Raw genomic sequence first — 14,934 nt, 5'->3', positions numbered from 1 at the left:
TTATCGCAATAATTTCTGGGGCAATTAATCGCACAGAAAAATGTGTTATCGTGACAGGCCTACGCTTTGGTTGCGTTTATTTAAAACTTATTTCGGACTAAGTTAACTCTTGAGGTCGGAAGACCAGCACACTTTCAGCTGACACGAAGGCCAGCTAGCAGGTAGTTCACAATTGAAGCCAGCTTCAAGCAACACTTTAATCTCCAAACCTCCATTTGTGAAAACATGTTGTATGACATCTTTCTCCTTGATGGGTCGGGAGATTGAAGGTAGGTCTTTCTTTCAAAACCACATGATTTATACCATGGTTTTAGCCTAAATGTACTAGGATATTCGCCTCTGGAGAGAGTGGTAGCATCACTACTTCTGCTAGCTCCGCAGTTTCCAATAGAGAACATTTAGACTGAATGCGCGATTAAAACGTGCGAAAGAGAGTAGGGCACTGGGCTGCTGTCCTCACCCGCAGCCAGAGTGCCGCGGGACCACAAAACTCCTCTGATCCAGAAGATAGCGAAGCAAGCCTGCATCACCTACAGGGTTCTAAAGTCTTCGGCCGACGTGGCGGACTCACAGAGCGAGCTCATGCCGCTGCTGACCGCGGTGCGGGCGGCGGACCTGAAAATCACTCCGCGGAAAAGAAAGCCGTGCTCCGGGGCGGCGGGGCTCCAGAGCCCCCCGGTCACATACATGCACATCTGCGAGACGGAGGTGTTCAGCATGGGGGGGTTCCTGCTGAGGCCCGGCGCCTCCGTACCGCTGCACGACCACCCGGACATGAACAGGAATCTACGGAGCTGCTGATCCGCAGGCTGCCCTTCCAGCGCATCCAGCTGGCCGGCCGCATCCGCGGACACAGAGCTTAAACTGCTTCTGCTCCACTGACTATAACAACGCCGCTTTCCAACACTTATAAAAATTAATTCAATGTGGAAGTAATCCAAGTATTCAGAATACGTTACTCAAATTGGTTGGGCATGTATTCTGTAACTGAATACGTTTTCAAAGTATTCTTCCCAACACTGGAAATGTTACTGACTTGGGAGCAGTAAGACACCTACAATAAAAAAACAAAGTGCAATCCTTGTGTTTACAATGACAATGTGTTTACAATGACTTTGATTAAATTACTTAAATGCACACTGATTTGTTTTTCTTGTTGCTGTAATGAGCAGTTAAATAAAAATGTGGGAAAGAATATTGTACAGTAAATGTATCTAATATTGTGTTGGTCATATTTAAATCATTCATTATGTTTTTTTTGGGAGAAAAAAAATCGCATATTAAATCGCAATCGCAATTTTGGGGGGAAAAAAAATCGCAATTACATTATTTCCCCAAATCGTTCAGCCCTAATTTGAAGTAGGGGTCACCAGTTACTTCAATTGTATTGCATTTGGCTGCAATGCTGCAAACACTCCAAAAGTGTTTTGTTAACTTAAACTCTTCACTCAACCCTCCATCGGCTTAGTGGGGAGTAGATTTTGTTACTGAGTAGATACTGTTTGAATGTTGAGGTGGAAAGAACCTTTAAGCAGCATTCTTAAATTCTACTCCTGTTTTCTAAGAAATTCCGCATGAGCAAAAGGTGCTACCAGAGGCCTCACCTTCTTCCTGGTATTGATCTTCAGCATTGTAGGCATCACTGGGCACTGCAGGTAGTTTAGGGCAGCTGGAGGGAAATGCGTCATACAACACTTCTGAACCAAGTTCTTTGGACCTCACTCCGTCCTGGCTGGATGACAGGCTGTCAACTCTGAATACATGATAGAACACACAGGCAAAATTTTTATTTTTTAACTGAAGTCACAGCAAGTTTTGACTAACATTTGCCCCTAAATATGGAAAAATAGGAAAAATATTTTTGGAGCACAGTGTGCAATTAAAAACCACAACCATGAGAGTTTAAGATATGCTGGGGTGTGCATAATTTGAAGCTATAGATACAAAAAGGAGTCCAACATGCTAGTCACTCAAAAAGTAAACAGTGTACAAGGCCTATACAACTAACAGGCCCGAGGGCCAGATGCAGCCCTTTTAAAAGTTTCTATGGCCCACAAGACTGCCTGCAAATTAATTTGGCATGCGTGTGATATAACAGAACTAGGGTTGCAAAGGGGCAGACAATCTCCGGTAAATTTCCAGAAACTTTCCAAAGGAATATTCAGCTCGGGAATTTTGAAAAAAAATATATATACACAAATTAAACGCTGAGCAATAAAAACATCATTCGAAACTCTATTTTAAAGATGTATGGAATGCAGCATATGCTGCAAATTGAATTTCAACCCTCCACTGTGCATTTCTTCATCACATGCGCAGATAATTCCCAGCATCCTGCACACTACAGCAGGGCTACTGAGGCATGCTGTAGTTTGCAGGAATAGTCAGGTAAGTTTCAATTATATTACTGGGGAAAATATATTAACATGCTGATTGAGGATTGTTCATCTGTCCATCTAGCCTCTTTCTATTCATTTATCCATCAAATGTAAAATATTTTAAAAGATGATTCCAATTGTTAAACTATTTGCCAACAATTACTATCTCTGGCATTGCATTAATGTTATTTTACAAGCTTTTTTCTCATCTTATTCTACAGAACAATTCCACGTGCACTCTCTCATGTGTGGAGACATTTCACGCCAGCCAATGTAGAAGGAAAGGCTGTGTGCATTTGCAAATACTGTGCAAAGACCTATGTTAAGAATGACACAAAGATCCAGAAGCATTTAGTCAAGTGCCCAAAGTTTCCTCAGGGCTCAAATCAGCCTTATGACAAAACAAATGTTTATATTTAGGTCTGCATATGACAAGGTAAATACAGTTAGTATAAATTATTCACAAAATTTGTCGATAATTCCGTTAATTCCCATGGAAAGTTTCCAACTTTGAATATTCCTGGAATTTTGCAACCCTAAACAGAACTAAGATATGTCTCTGAACACCCAATGATCCGCTCCCATTTTCATCTCCTGCTGGCATGCTCGCAAATACAAAGAAGTACAAAAAAACTTTGATCCAAAACGTTCAAGGAGTTTGATTTGAGTGGTGAAGATAAGCAGTTGAAAAGGGTCATGATGCAATGGGAGTGACAACTTGCTGAGATGCTCAAATATATAAGGACAAGTTTCCAAGCAACAAAGTCAACAGCGCAATTGTGGAAATCAAGAAAATGATGCACGCTTTTTGAATTCAAACCGGGGCAGCTGGCCAATCGGGGGCGATAGGGCGCTGCCCTCTCAAAGAAAAAAAAGGAAAGATAGGTGATAGTGATAAATTTAGTTAATTATGAATGGTCATTATTATTTCTAAAATTATACAAATTCTGAATGACAGTTTGTCCTGCCTGCTGCCTCTGAATATCATAGTCCAATCAGCTGCAGCGTTGAGCCCTGTTCAATAGAGTCAGGTGCGATTTCTTCATGGTTGAAAATCACTCTGACTCGCTCATCAATTTTCATTGTAAGACGTTTCTTTTTCAAACTGCAGGCACTGCAATGCAATCTCTAGGACTTCTGGGAGGATATTTACAAAATTCAGTTTTTAGTCTGTGTTTTTTTTTTTTTTTTTTCGCGTCCCCATCACTTGCAGAATATTGCTTCAGTCAATTATAATAATAGGGCATTTATTATCTGGATGATGGATCATTATCTTGCTGACTGCTGACCATGGACTATGATAGCAGCAGGACTGCTTGACATATAGTATTGAAGTCATCCTTCAAAATGTTTACCCTCATCAATGCTGCCAATTTTTTTTATCTTGATGATGTTTTCCTACACTTGACATCTATTGCAAGTCTGTCTGTCCTGGGAGAGGGATCCCTCACATGTGGATCTCTCTGAGGTTTCTACGTATTTTTACCCTGTTAACCTAGCCTGACGTTGTCAGACTCACAATTCTAGTCAGAATGTGAGTCTGAGAGACCGCTCCATTGGGCTGTGATTATCGGGCGTGTTCCAACTGACCAGGAAATAAAATTCTTCTTCGGTCAATTGGATAGACCTACAACCAATCAGAGCAACGTAGTATGTGACGTATGTTAAGCAACGCATTGTGAGTTATTTACTAACGCCGGGTTCACACCGGACACTGAAGTGATGCCGAAGCGACGCTTCAGCGCAGCGCCAAGCCTTAAATACCAGCTGGCTCCCATCCACTCCCATGTTAAAACTTTGTGCGGGTCACACCGGAGACTGAAGCACCGCGCTGCGCCAAGGCTGCCTCGATCCGTGCAGCGATCGTTTCGGCGTCGAGTCTATTTTTTGCGCTTGACTCGAGTGTATCGCACCAGGAAACACACTGAAAAACGATCTTAAACTATATTGATGACATATCTTATATGATATAAATGATCAAATACGCATCCCATACTTTGAAGTCCCCTTCTGTTGTCCTGGAGTTTTAATTTGACCAATGACATTATTAAATGTCCCCCTCTGCCCATCCCCTACAGCCACACAAGCAGTGATACAGATAAAAAGAAAGAGAGAGGGGGCTACGTATTCTCCACATAGGCTTGAGTGGAGAATACGTAATTTACCCCCGACACCCGACATTTAACGGCGCAAACAGCGAAAGAGGGGTTTTTTACAAGCTTTTTTCTCATCTTATTCAACAGAACAATTCCACGTGCACTCATGTGTGGAAACATTTCACGCCAGCCAATGTAGAAGGAAAGGCTGTGTGCATTTGCAAATACTGTGCAAAGACCTATGTTAAGAATGACACATTGTATAAATTGTTGGCAAATAGTTTAACAATTGGAATCGTCTTTAAAAATATTTGACAACGCACTCAAGCTCTTGTCCAAAAGCATGGCTAATTCTGCTATCAGTGTGATATTAAACTATCCATTTAACAACATCTGCACAAGGTGTGAAAATCCTCTACCCTAAACTAGAGTGAGAAAATAAAAAAACTCTTAATGGGTTAGAAATTGAAAAAATGTCGGAGAACCAAAATGATGGATCCATATTTCTCAAATCTAGATAAGTGCAGTGGATGTCACAGATAACACAGAAAATCAAAAGAATATATATATATTTTTGATACTATGCAAAAATAGTATACCCAATATTGAATATAAAACCAGTACATGTGGCTGCCTACATCAGGTAGTCAGTCAAAATGGCCTACACAGGTTCATATTGTAGCCAAGCAAAACTTGACCATAATGTCAACTCAATATTAAAAGCAATTTTGTTGTCACAAGCACCCAGTTATCAAAATAGGGAGATGCAGTATGGCTCTGAGGCATTTAGAATGTTGCCAAACAAATTATCAATGTGTCTTGTTTATTTTGGGGAAATACACTGCCACAAACAAAGCAAGCCTGGGTCAGTTGCCCCGTTAAAAGGGACACTGGACATACATCTGATGTTTGAGTGTCATGAAATGGGCTAACACGTGATGCTAACTCTGGACTTAATTACTTCGGTGCCTGCAGTGACGATTTTTGTAATTGTGTGAGGCGAACTTGGAAACTAGACACGAGCGGTGGCGTCATTTTGAACAATGCATATTGGTAAAACCTAATAAAAAAGTTTTAGATAAATGTATAAAAGTCCTTGTTAATTCTCGTTAGGCAGCGCAGGTTGTATGATAACGGCTAGACTAGCACCATAGCCCACATACGACTAAAGCAGTTCATCAAGTATCCGTATCACCTTCAGATTTATTATTTTGACTTAGTCAATGGGGCTCACAGAAAGTCTTCACAGCGTTGTTAATGCTGTCTTGTGTTTTGTTGATCCTGAGCATTTACTGACATAGTAGCACTCTGCTAACATGTAGGCTAATAGGCTAGCTAGCGTTAGCTGTGTTCGAAACGGTCCATAAAGTACTAGTGCTCGGCTCCCATTATACTTCGTGACGAGCCACGTCGATTATACGATTTAAAAGAGAGTACAGGTAAATATTCATGGGCACGTAATGTTATTTAAAGACAGAGTATTTCTTCCCATGCGGCCAAAACTTCACAAAGCAACACGACACAGGCCCAGAGAGTCAACGTTTAGTAGTATACCGCCTCCCCCGTAGCCCAACACCAACCTGGCCTCCCAGTCGTTCCACTGTGGCTGCAGTTTGTGGGCGCTGCTGAGCCGAGACCCTGGAGCTTTACGGCTCATTACCTTTTAGATAGCTGCATGACCCGCTGGCAGCCGTTACCGTGTCTATCATAAAGATGACTTTCACTATTGTTTTTAGTCAAGTCTAGCGAAAAGGTTAGCAATTTGGGGTTATCACTAGCTGAAGGTACTCTTCTTCTATGAGTTAGTGCGGCATGTGACATCCTTGTCATTATATTACTGACATCTTGTGGAGGTAGTTTCACACTACAGCGTTTAGTTTGGCTACTTCATCTAACAAATATCCGAAATTCCAATTTAGGATGTAAATAAAAAGCCCGGGTATCAAACATAATCTTTAATCAAAAAAATAAAATACGTTATATTTTCGTGATAAAACTGGAAATTGAGTCGGCTTTTAATAATGACAAAATCAGATAGAAAAAAAGGCACTCCTCTTTTCATTTTCCATGTTGTTTTAGTGCTAGTAAACAGGCAGACAAGAATTTAAAGTAAATATTTAAAAATAAAGCCAAGAGAATGGGATGGTTCCATTAGAAAAATAGACAAATAGATAGATAGACAGATAGATGGATACTTGACTAATCCCGTGGGAAATTAGCTAGTACACATCACTGACATACATACTTAAATCACATACTGAGAACAAATTTACAGATACAAGAATGGAATGCAATGATGTGATTGTGTCAGTGTCCAGTAGGAAAGTGTTCTTGTGCTGCTGGAGTGGATATATATAAATATAATAAATATAAAATGTACATATATATAAAAACTGCAGAAAAACGTATATATATAAATATCTAAATATATAAGAATATGTAGTGGTAAAGTATGTGCATGGGGCTAGTATAGCCAATAAAAAGATTGGATAGTAGCAACCTACTCAGGGTCCTACTCTCTGCCACTGTTGTGAGGCAGTCCAGTTCAGAGCCAACTACAGCTCCCGCCTTCCTCACCAGCCTATCCAGTTGCCCAGCATCCCTCTTCTTTATGATGCCTCCCCAGCACACAAAAGCATAGAAAAGGACGTTGGCAACAACAGACTAGTAGAACATGCGCAGGAGTTTGTTGCAGATGTTGAACGACCTCAACCTCCTAAGGAAGTAGAGCCGGCTCTGACCCTTTTTGTAGATTGCATCCACGTTGACTGGCCAGTCCAGTTTATTGTCCATATGGACTCCTAAATATATGAAGGTGTTGACCACCTCCACACTGTCCCCCTCGATGGAGACTGGAAGCAGAGGAGGCTGAGACCTCCTAAAGTCCACCACCATCTCCTTGGTCTTAGTGGTGTTCAGCTGCAGGTTGTTATGTGTACACAACTGCACAAAGTTATCCACCTGGCTTCGGAACTCCCCCTCCTGGCCATCCCTGATACATCCAACAATAGCAGAGTCGTCCGAGAACTTCTGGATGTGGCATGACTCCGAGTTGTAGTTGAAGTCAGATGTGTACAGGGTGAACAGGACTGGTGAGAGCACAGTCCACTGTGGAGCGCCGGTGCTTCACAACACAGTCTCAGAGACGCAGTCTTAATACTTAAATACATGTGTCATTGAATATATACATATGCAACAGAAATAAATGGCGGCTGTGACTTATTATGAATATATTATATTTGTAGTAATTTCTGTGGCATATTAAGTTGAATAATAACACAACTGCACCCATGACCACCCACACCTGCTTTTGTTCTGCCGTTAATATTCTGTCCTTCTCCAGCTTTCCTAACTTTAAACAGAGCGTAAAACTCATGATGGCGCCCACCTCTGGAGAGGAGTGTCCTCCTTCATATCAAAATTTGTTTGGGAAGATGCATCACTAGTGGAGGAAAAGCTGAACTTCAGAACCTTTGCAGTTTTGGAAAGAGAGATCACTCTGCACAGAATTGAGTGATTTGAACTGATCTAGTTATTTGTTGGTTTGTTGTTTATCCCTGAAAAGCTTTTTTCGGGTTTGGTTGTTGATCTCTGGACTCTTTATTGTTGCTTATTATCATTGGGACTCTCCTAAAAGAGATTTTCAAATCATAATATTGTAAATCTGTGTGTTCACAGAAACAAAAGTTTGTTCAGGTAATGGGTAAATGATTGATCTAACGATCGAAAAAACTAATATTTTCATTCAATGAATAATATGACATCCTGTCTTACTGTTCTCGCTATGCATGTATCTGACTTAGGAGCTACAGGATCCAGATCTTGAACTGTCACTCAACTATCATTTATTGTTAATATTAATCATTGATGCTGCTATTATTGCTGCAGTGATGGTGATGTTATATCAACGCACCTATTAGTTTCAGTATTCTACTGAAACTAATAGCACTTTTAACAGAGCTTGAATACAATCCGATGGTAGCGGACAACACTAACATCCTGGGTCTCATCTCTAACAACAATGAGACCGCCAATAGAGATGAGGTAACAGGCTTGGTGATGTGGTGCAAAGAGAACAACCTGTCTCTCAACATCACCAAGGAGATGATCGTGGACTTCAGGAAGCTGCAGAGGGGGGGTCATGATCCCATACACATCGACGGAACTGTAGTGGAGAGAGTCTACGACTTCAAATCCTCCGTGTGTTCATCACTGAGGACCTTACCTGGTCCAAACAAGCGAATTCTGCTGTCAAAACGGCCCAAAAGCACCCATGCTTCCTGAGGAGCAATGCCCGTCTATTGCGTAGAGGTTGCCTGCCAGGTCACAAGAATTTCACTGCTCTGATGATGCTGTCATTGGTGCATGTGACAATAAACTTTGATTTGATTTGATTTATATGGCTGTTCTGGTCTTCTCTCCTCTCTCTTTCTGTACTTTCAGTGGCTGATCATCCTGAGTCTCTTCTCTGCTGTTCACTTTCGACTATTTCATCAATATTTGGGAAGGAGGCCACATACTATAATAATAATAATAATAATAATAATAATAATAAAATTATTATTCATTAATTATATGTTGAATTTTTATTTGCTTTTTTTAGATAATTGTTAGGGACCTGGGGGGCTTTTCCTAGAATGATATTGTGTCTATGTTGTACATGTGTATGATGCAGGAGCAAAGCAGTCCTGGTTGTAATGGCTAACATAAAGATATTTTCTCATCTATTTACTATATAGTAAAAACTGATAATTTGATATAAGGTTACCTAGATAGAATAAATTTATTAAATGGACCATGAGGTGAAATAAGGACGAGAATACAACAACCCTAAACCATATGATTTGTGATTAACAACAGAAGGAATACAAACTGTTCATTGCATGTTCATGTGATGGGTCCTGGTGGGCGGCGGTGGACGGTGACTGAGGACTGGAGTGGCGTCTGGTCTGGATAGTGGATCGTGGTCTGGATGGTTGCTGAGCATGGACTGTGCTTGCAGCGGGACTGCTTGGCTTGTTATGTTGGGGTTATCCTTCGGGATGTCTACCCTCATCAAATGCTGCTAGAGACTTTGATTATTGATGATGTTCTCCTACACGTGGCATCTATTGCACTTTGTCCGTCCTGGGAGAGGGATCCCTCCCTTTTTAGCCTGTTAATAGGGTTTTTAGTAGTTTTTCCTTACTCTTGCTGAGGGTTAAGGACAGAGGATGTCACACCCTGTTAAAGCCCTATGAGATGAATTGTAATTTGTGAATAAATAAATAAATAAAATTTGATTGATTAATTGATATCATGCAAACATACATACATGCTAGATATGTAAATTAACAACCTATCTTCAATGCATTTGTAGAAAAGGTCATCTTTCCTACAAAACATATTTCTGTTTAGCTGCTGTTGTTGTTTCTCAACAACCCCCTCCGGCCTCCAACATGCATCCTCCAGCCCCCCCCTCATTTCTCCCGCCCTTCCTTCCATGTATCTCTCCCTCTACTGGCTAATAATACCTCTGTTCAAGTTTGAGTATACAGACCTTCGATGGAGCTGGCCACTCAAGGCTGCTGTGCGTCAGCCGTGACGTCAATGCAACCAAACACACAGGGCTCTGTCTGGAGGAGAAGCCTGCTGTGGGTGGGTTATCTGGGCCCGTTTGCTGCTGCATCCCTGCTCTTAGATTTGCTTGGGAGCACAGTGAATGAAAAAAAAAAACATGACTGGAGCATGCTAGGCAAGGAGGGAGGGGGAGCAATGGGGACAAGAGGAAGGTGCATAACAGAGAGTTGTTTTAACCTGCCATTTTCATTCCGCACAAGTCTGGTATACGGTTCTGATATATGTAAAGATTTTTTTTGTCAATATTTAATTTGATTGGAGTCATTGTTTTATGTGCAGTTTCATACCTGGATGAAATGTGTGTTTCCAAAACGAAGGAAGTAGTAATGGATTTCAGTAATGAAGAACTCCTGGTTGTAATATTCTGCTTTTCTTTGAACTGGAAGGTCATCATAACAGGCCACTGACTACAGTATGAGCAATTTTATCTTTGGAATAACTGAACATAATATGGAAAACATCTGTACAAAGGGGTCCACTGCATCAATAATCACATCACCTGTAGACAAGAGACACAAGATTCTTCATTGATCAGTCTCTCTCACTCAGGATTCCCCTTCCTCTGGTATTTTCACGTAAAAAAACTAAAACAAACAAATCTCTCTCTCTCTCTCTCTCTCTCTCTCTCTCTCTCTCTCTCTCTCTCTCTCTCTCTCTCTCTCTCTCTCTCTCTCTCTCTCTCTCATATTACAAGCTTTATTTATCCAAATTCAACACAAAATGCTACATTTAATGACTACTGCAGTCTCAAAATTATTTAACCCCTTTATGACAAGCATCTTAAGTACTTAGTAGAACACCCTTTTGCTGTTATGACCTGATGCAAACCCAGAAACCAGCTTCTGACAGAATTCCTGAGGAATCTTAGCCCATTCCTCATCGGCAATGGACTCAAGTTCAGTTATATTCTTGGATGTGCGTTTTGCAACCGCCTTCTTCAAATCCCACCAGAGATTTTCGATATGATTCAAGTCAGGCGACTGTGATGGCCATTCTAGAATCTTCCATTTCTTCTTCTGAAACCAAGCCTTGGTGGACTTAGAGGTATGCTTTGGATCATTGTCCTGTTGGAAGGTCCAATGACGCCCAAGATTCAGCTTCATCACAGACGGCATGACATTTTTTCCTAATATTTCCTGATACTTGACAGAATCCATCGTGCCCTCCATACGCTGCAGGTTTCCAGTGCCAGAGGCAGCAAAACAACCCAAGAGCATCAACGAGCCACCGCCATGCTTCACTGTAGGCAGGGTGTTCTTTTCAGCATATGCTTCATTCTACTTTCTACAGACATACCGCTGATCCATAGGCCCGAAAAAGTTCCAGTTTGGTTTCGTCGGTCCACAGAACAGAATTCCAAAACTTTGGTGGCTTATTTATATGGTTTCCAGCATATTGGAGCCGATTCTTCCTGTGCTTTTGGGTCAGTAGTGGTGTACGTCTTGGAGTCCAGGCATGGAACCCTTCAGTGTGTAGTATGCGACTTACTGTGGAAACTGAAAACTTAGTGCCTTCTGCAACCAAGTCTCGCTGCAGGTGTTTTGCAGTCACTCTAGGGTTTTTGACCACTTGCCTCCTCAGGAATCTGAGGGCAGCCGTGGATAGCTTCCTCTTTCTGCCAAGTCCAGGTAGTGTAGCCACTGTTCCTTTAACTTTGAACTTGCGAACTATGCTTCTAACTGTATCTCTAGAGACATTCAGCGCTTTTGCTATCTTTTTGTATCCTTTTCCTTGTTTGAGTAAGGCAATGATCTCTTCTCTGAACTTTTTGGACAATTCTTTTGACTTAGCCATATTTCTAACATGCAGTAAATCTTCACTCTCAACAGACCCCTAGCCAGTCCAGGTATTTATGTGTTCTATCTCAAGCACACCTGAACTAATGAAGCCCTTGATTAGTTGCACCAGGTGTGCTTGAGACAGGGGGTTGAAAAGGGTGTTCTACTAAGTACTGAAGATGCTTGTCATGAAGGGGTTGAATAATTTTGAGACTGCAGTTGTCATTAAAAGAAGCATTTAGTATTGAATTTGGATGAAACCCATGGTAATATTAGTTTTATTGAACTATTTCAACTGTTCTTGTCTATTTTGTTTATTGCAAACAGCTGAAAATTTTTACAATTTGCCAATAAACCTAATACGCAATGGGGGTTGAATCATTTTGCTTGCAACTGTATATATATATTTATAGAATTACCATGAAAAACAATTGCACCTGAAAAATGTTTTGTAATTGCTCTTAATTTAATTCCACTCAGTAATCTAATCAGTTACATGTCAAAATAAACACAATCACACAGTCCCACACACAGGTTTCTTCCTCGGCAACTGCAAAGTTACTAAGCGACGGATTGCAAAGAGGCTGTGTTTCTATGGCAATGTAGTGGCTGACTCATCTTCACTGCAGTGCAAACTCTTGCGAGCCCACCTGTGTATCACTGTGTTCAATAATTTGTCTTCATATAGTTTGAAGTGAATCATAAGAATGCTTAAAACTAAATAATTACATATTTCAAAGAGTCTTGCAATCATAATAATAATCAATCACGTTGAAATACTGTTAAAACATTTATTAACATTTCTCAATGAAAAACATCTAAAAGGATAACTAACAAAGCAGGCTCCTTAAATCCACTAAAGCTGCTTCAAACTTCAAACACTCATAGAAACATCTAACTTTTTTTCATCTAGGTCGAAGAATTATTCCCTGGGGAATGGGTGAAAATGACAAATAACACTGTATTTCTCTTGGAGTTGCTCAAAACCCAAATCGGAAAAAATGTATGGTGTTCTTTCTACGCCTTGGTCCCATCCTTCCACCAGGATTTGTGGAAATCTGTTTTGTAGTTTTTGTGTTATATCCTGCTGACACACAAATAAACAAGGCTTAGATGCTTTAATCACTAATTTAAAACTTTCTCCAATTGCTAATAGCATAAGAAATTTATCATAAATGTCATGACAAAGCTCTTGCAGCCGAAACTAATTATGATCGGGGAGAGTGTTGGGTGAATGGAATTCTGAGGGCTTAAAAACTGCCCCCTTGATAGTTTTAAATAAGGATGGAAGTAACAAGATTGGTCAATAGTTTTTTGAACGAGTAGTCTGGACTGCCTACTGTAAATTTAGAGGACTAGTCCTCCACTTTGGCAGTACGCCCAACCTGCCCTCCCAACCACAATGGGTTCTCATTTTTTATTTGAATTGGACAATTAAACCAATTAATAAAGCTGATAATACAAGAACATAAAGCACCTTTCACTCAAACAAAGATTTCTGGATGATCTCCTAAAAATCTCTGGAGGGACTATATATGAGAATGCAAATGTCTCTGGAATTTTTCCTGACATCTCACAAGTAAAACACGTAATGTCCAAGTGAGCCCATGTGAGAATATAGCAGATGTGCTGTTAACAATGTGATCACTGCAGGGTAATTATATTAATTTTATTTCCTGCATGCTGCCCTACTACTCATCTGAACACTGCAGCCATGTCCATACATCATTATGGGGACATTTAGCAGAGTTCACGTCTATAGCAGCGCCAAACCCAACTGCTATAAATGTTGTAAGTGGATGGGAAATTGATATCATACACACACACACGCATGCACACAAACACAAACACAAACACAAACACACACACACACAAACACACACTAAACACCCTGTGTGTGTCAATAAAGAAATGGAAGGTAATTGTCATGTTACATTGTATAAGCTGCATCAGAGTTGAAGTCCCTTCCCCCTCTAACTAGTCTTCTTCTTTCTCCACCAGGAGACTCTGCATTATTAATGCTTGTGTATGTGTTTCTTTTTTTTTTTTTTAAATGCCTTCCACCTGTGTATATACATTCATACCTTTTTATATATCTTTATTTGCCAAGTAAAATGCATCAATTCTCTCTCTCTCTCTCTCTCTCTCTCTCTCTCTCTCTCTCTCTCTCTCTCTCTCTCTCTCTCTCTCTCGTGTGTAATGATTTGTCCAATATTGTGCAACACCCAGTGTGTTATACTTACATTCGTGCTCTCCATTGCTGCTTTGTGTGTTTATGTGGGTGTATCTCTTTGTCCCGAGGTGGAAGGCTGAACAGGCAGGTAAGATTCTATAAATAGAAAGCGCTCTAGCGCCCTGTCTGTTTGGAACCAGAGAGAGACTCACACAGAAAGAGGAAGAGATGCATGGCGTCACTTCCTTATTGATGTAAAGCTCAAAATAGGAAAAATCCCAGGAACAAGGTTTTTGTGACAGTAATTGCCTTAAAATGAGGCCATATGAACTGACATCAAAGTAATGGCCTTAGAGTAGGCATAGCTGCACTGGTCAAGCTTTCCCCTTCTCATTTGAGACCACACACAAGTGCAATTCACAAATAGAATGTTCTGAAAGACATTTTATAGGAATATTAATTTCCGATTTTATAGATTTCTGTCCTTAGTCCGATTTCTGTCCTTAGTCAGGGTTTATGTAGCGGTTTCATCTTCATGATATTTACTGACTTGGGGTTATAGTTGACTCATTTTTATTTCCCAGGACATGAGCTGGTCTTTCATCAGGACAAATCTGTAAATTGAACTGAAACCCCCCCAAATGCAACTATTTGATTCAGAAACGTTGATACAATACATAAAAAAACTATTAATTCGGCCCAAACATTTTTATTTAGTTTTTAACCTTCATTTAATCATGAAGTCCTTTGAGATTCAAATTTCCTTTTCCACGAAGATCTGGCCTGTACACTTTTTTGAGTTAACAAAAAAAGAAGGCATAATTAGATAACGAGTTACATGATGATTTTCCCTGATAACAAATTTAAATAATCATTGTGCTAAAAGATTT

At 40.4% G+C, this 14,934-nt stretch overlaps 1 protein-coding gene across 5 annotated transcripts in view; it reads right to left on the bottom strand.

Annotated features, from left to right (window-relative positions):
- The window catches only part of smg1 (SMG1 nonsense mediated mRNA decay associated PI3K related kinase), a 102,801-nt gene extending 96,544 nt beyond the window's left edge, over positions 1 to 6,257 (bottom strand). For all 5 annotated transcript variants that reach the window (XR_009924339.1, XM_062407950.1, XM_062407951.1 and 2 more), the window contains exons 1-2: positions 6,055 to 6,257; positions 1,605 to 1,753 (exon numbers count right to left, since the gene is read on the bottom strand). Coding sequence is in view for 4 of the 5 variants with exons in the window: in XM_062407950.1 (XP_062263934.1) it covers positions 1,605 to 1,753; positions 6,055 to 6,131 (226 nt within the window). In the remaining variant the exon portion in view is untranslated. The remainder of the gene's footprint in view (positions 1 to 1,604; positions 1,754 to 6,054) is intronic.
- Between the last annotated feature and the right edge of the window lie 8,677 nt (positions 6,258 to 14,934).

The sequence above is a fragment of the Platichthys flesus genome, chromosome 16, assembly GCF_949316205.1.
Source record: "Platichthys flesus chromosome 16, fPlaFle2.1, whole genome shotgun sequence".
Classification (NCBI taxonomy): domain Eukaryota; kingdom Metazoa; phylum Chordata; class Actinopteri; order Pleuronectiformes; family Pleuronectidae; genus Platichthys; species Platichthys flesus.
The sequence above is the reverse complement of the archived record's forward strand: the minus strand, read 5'-3'. Positions and strand labels throughout refer to the sequence as shown.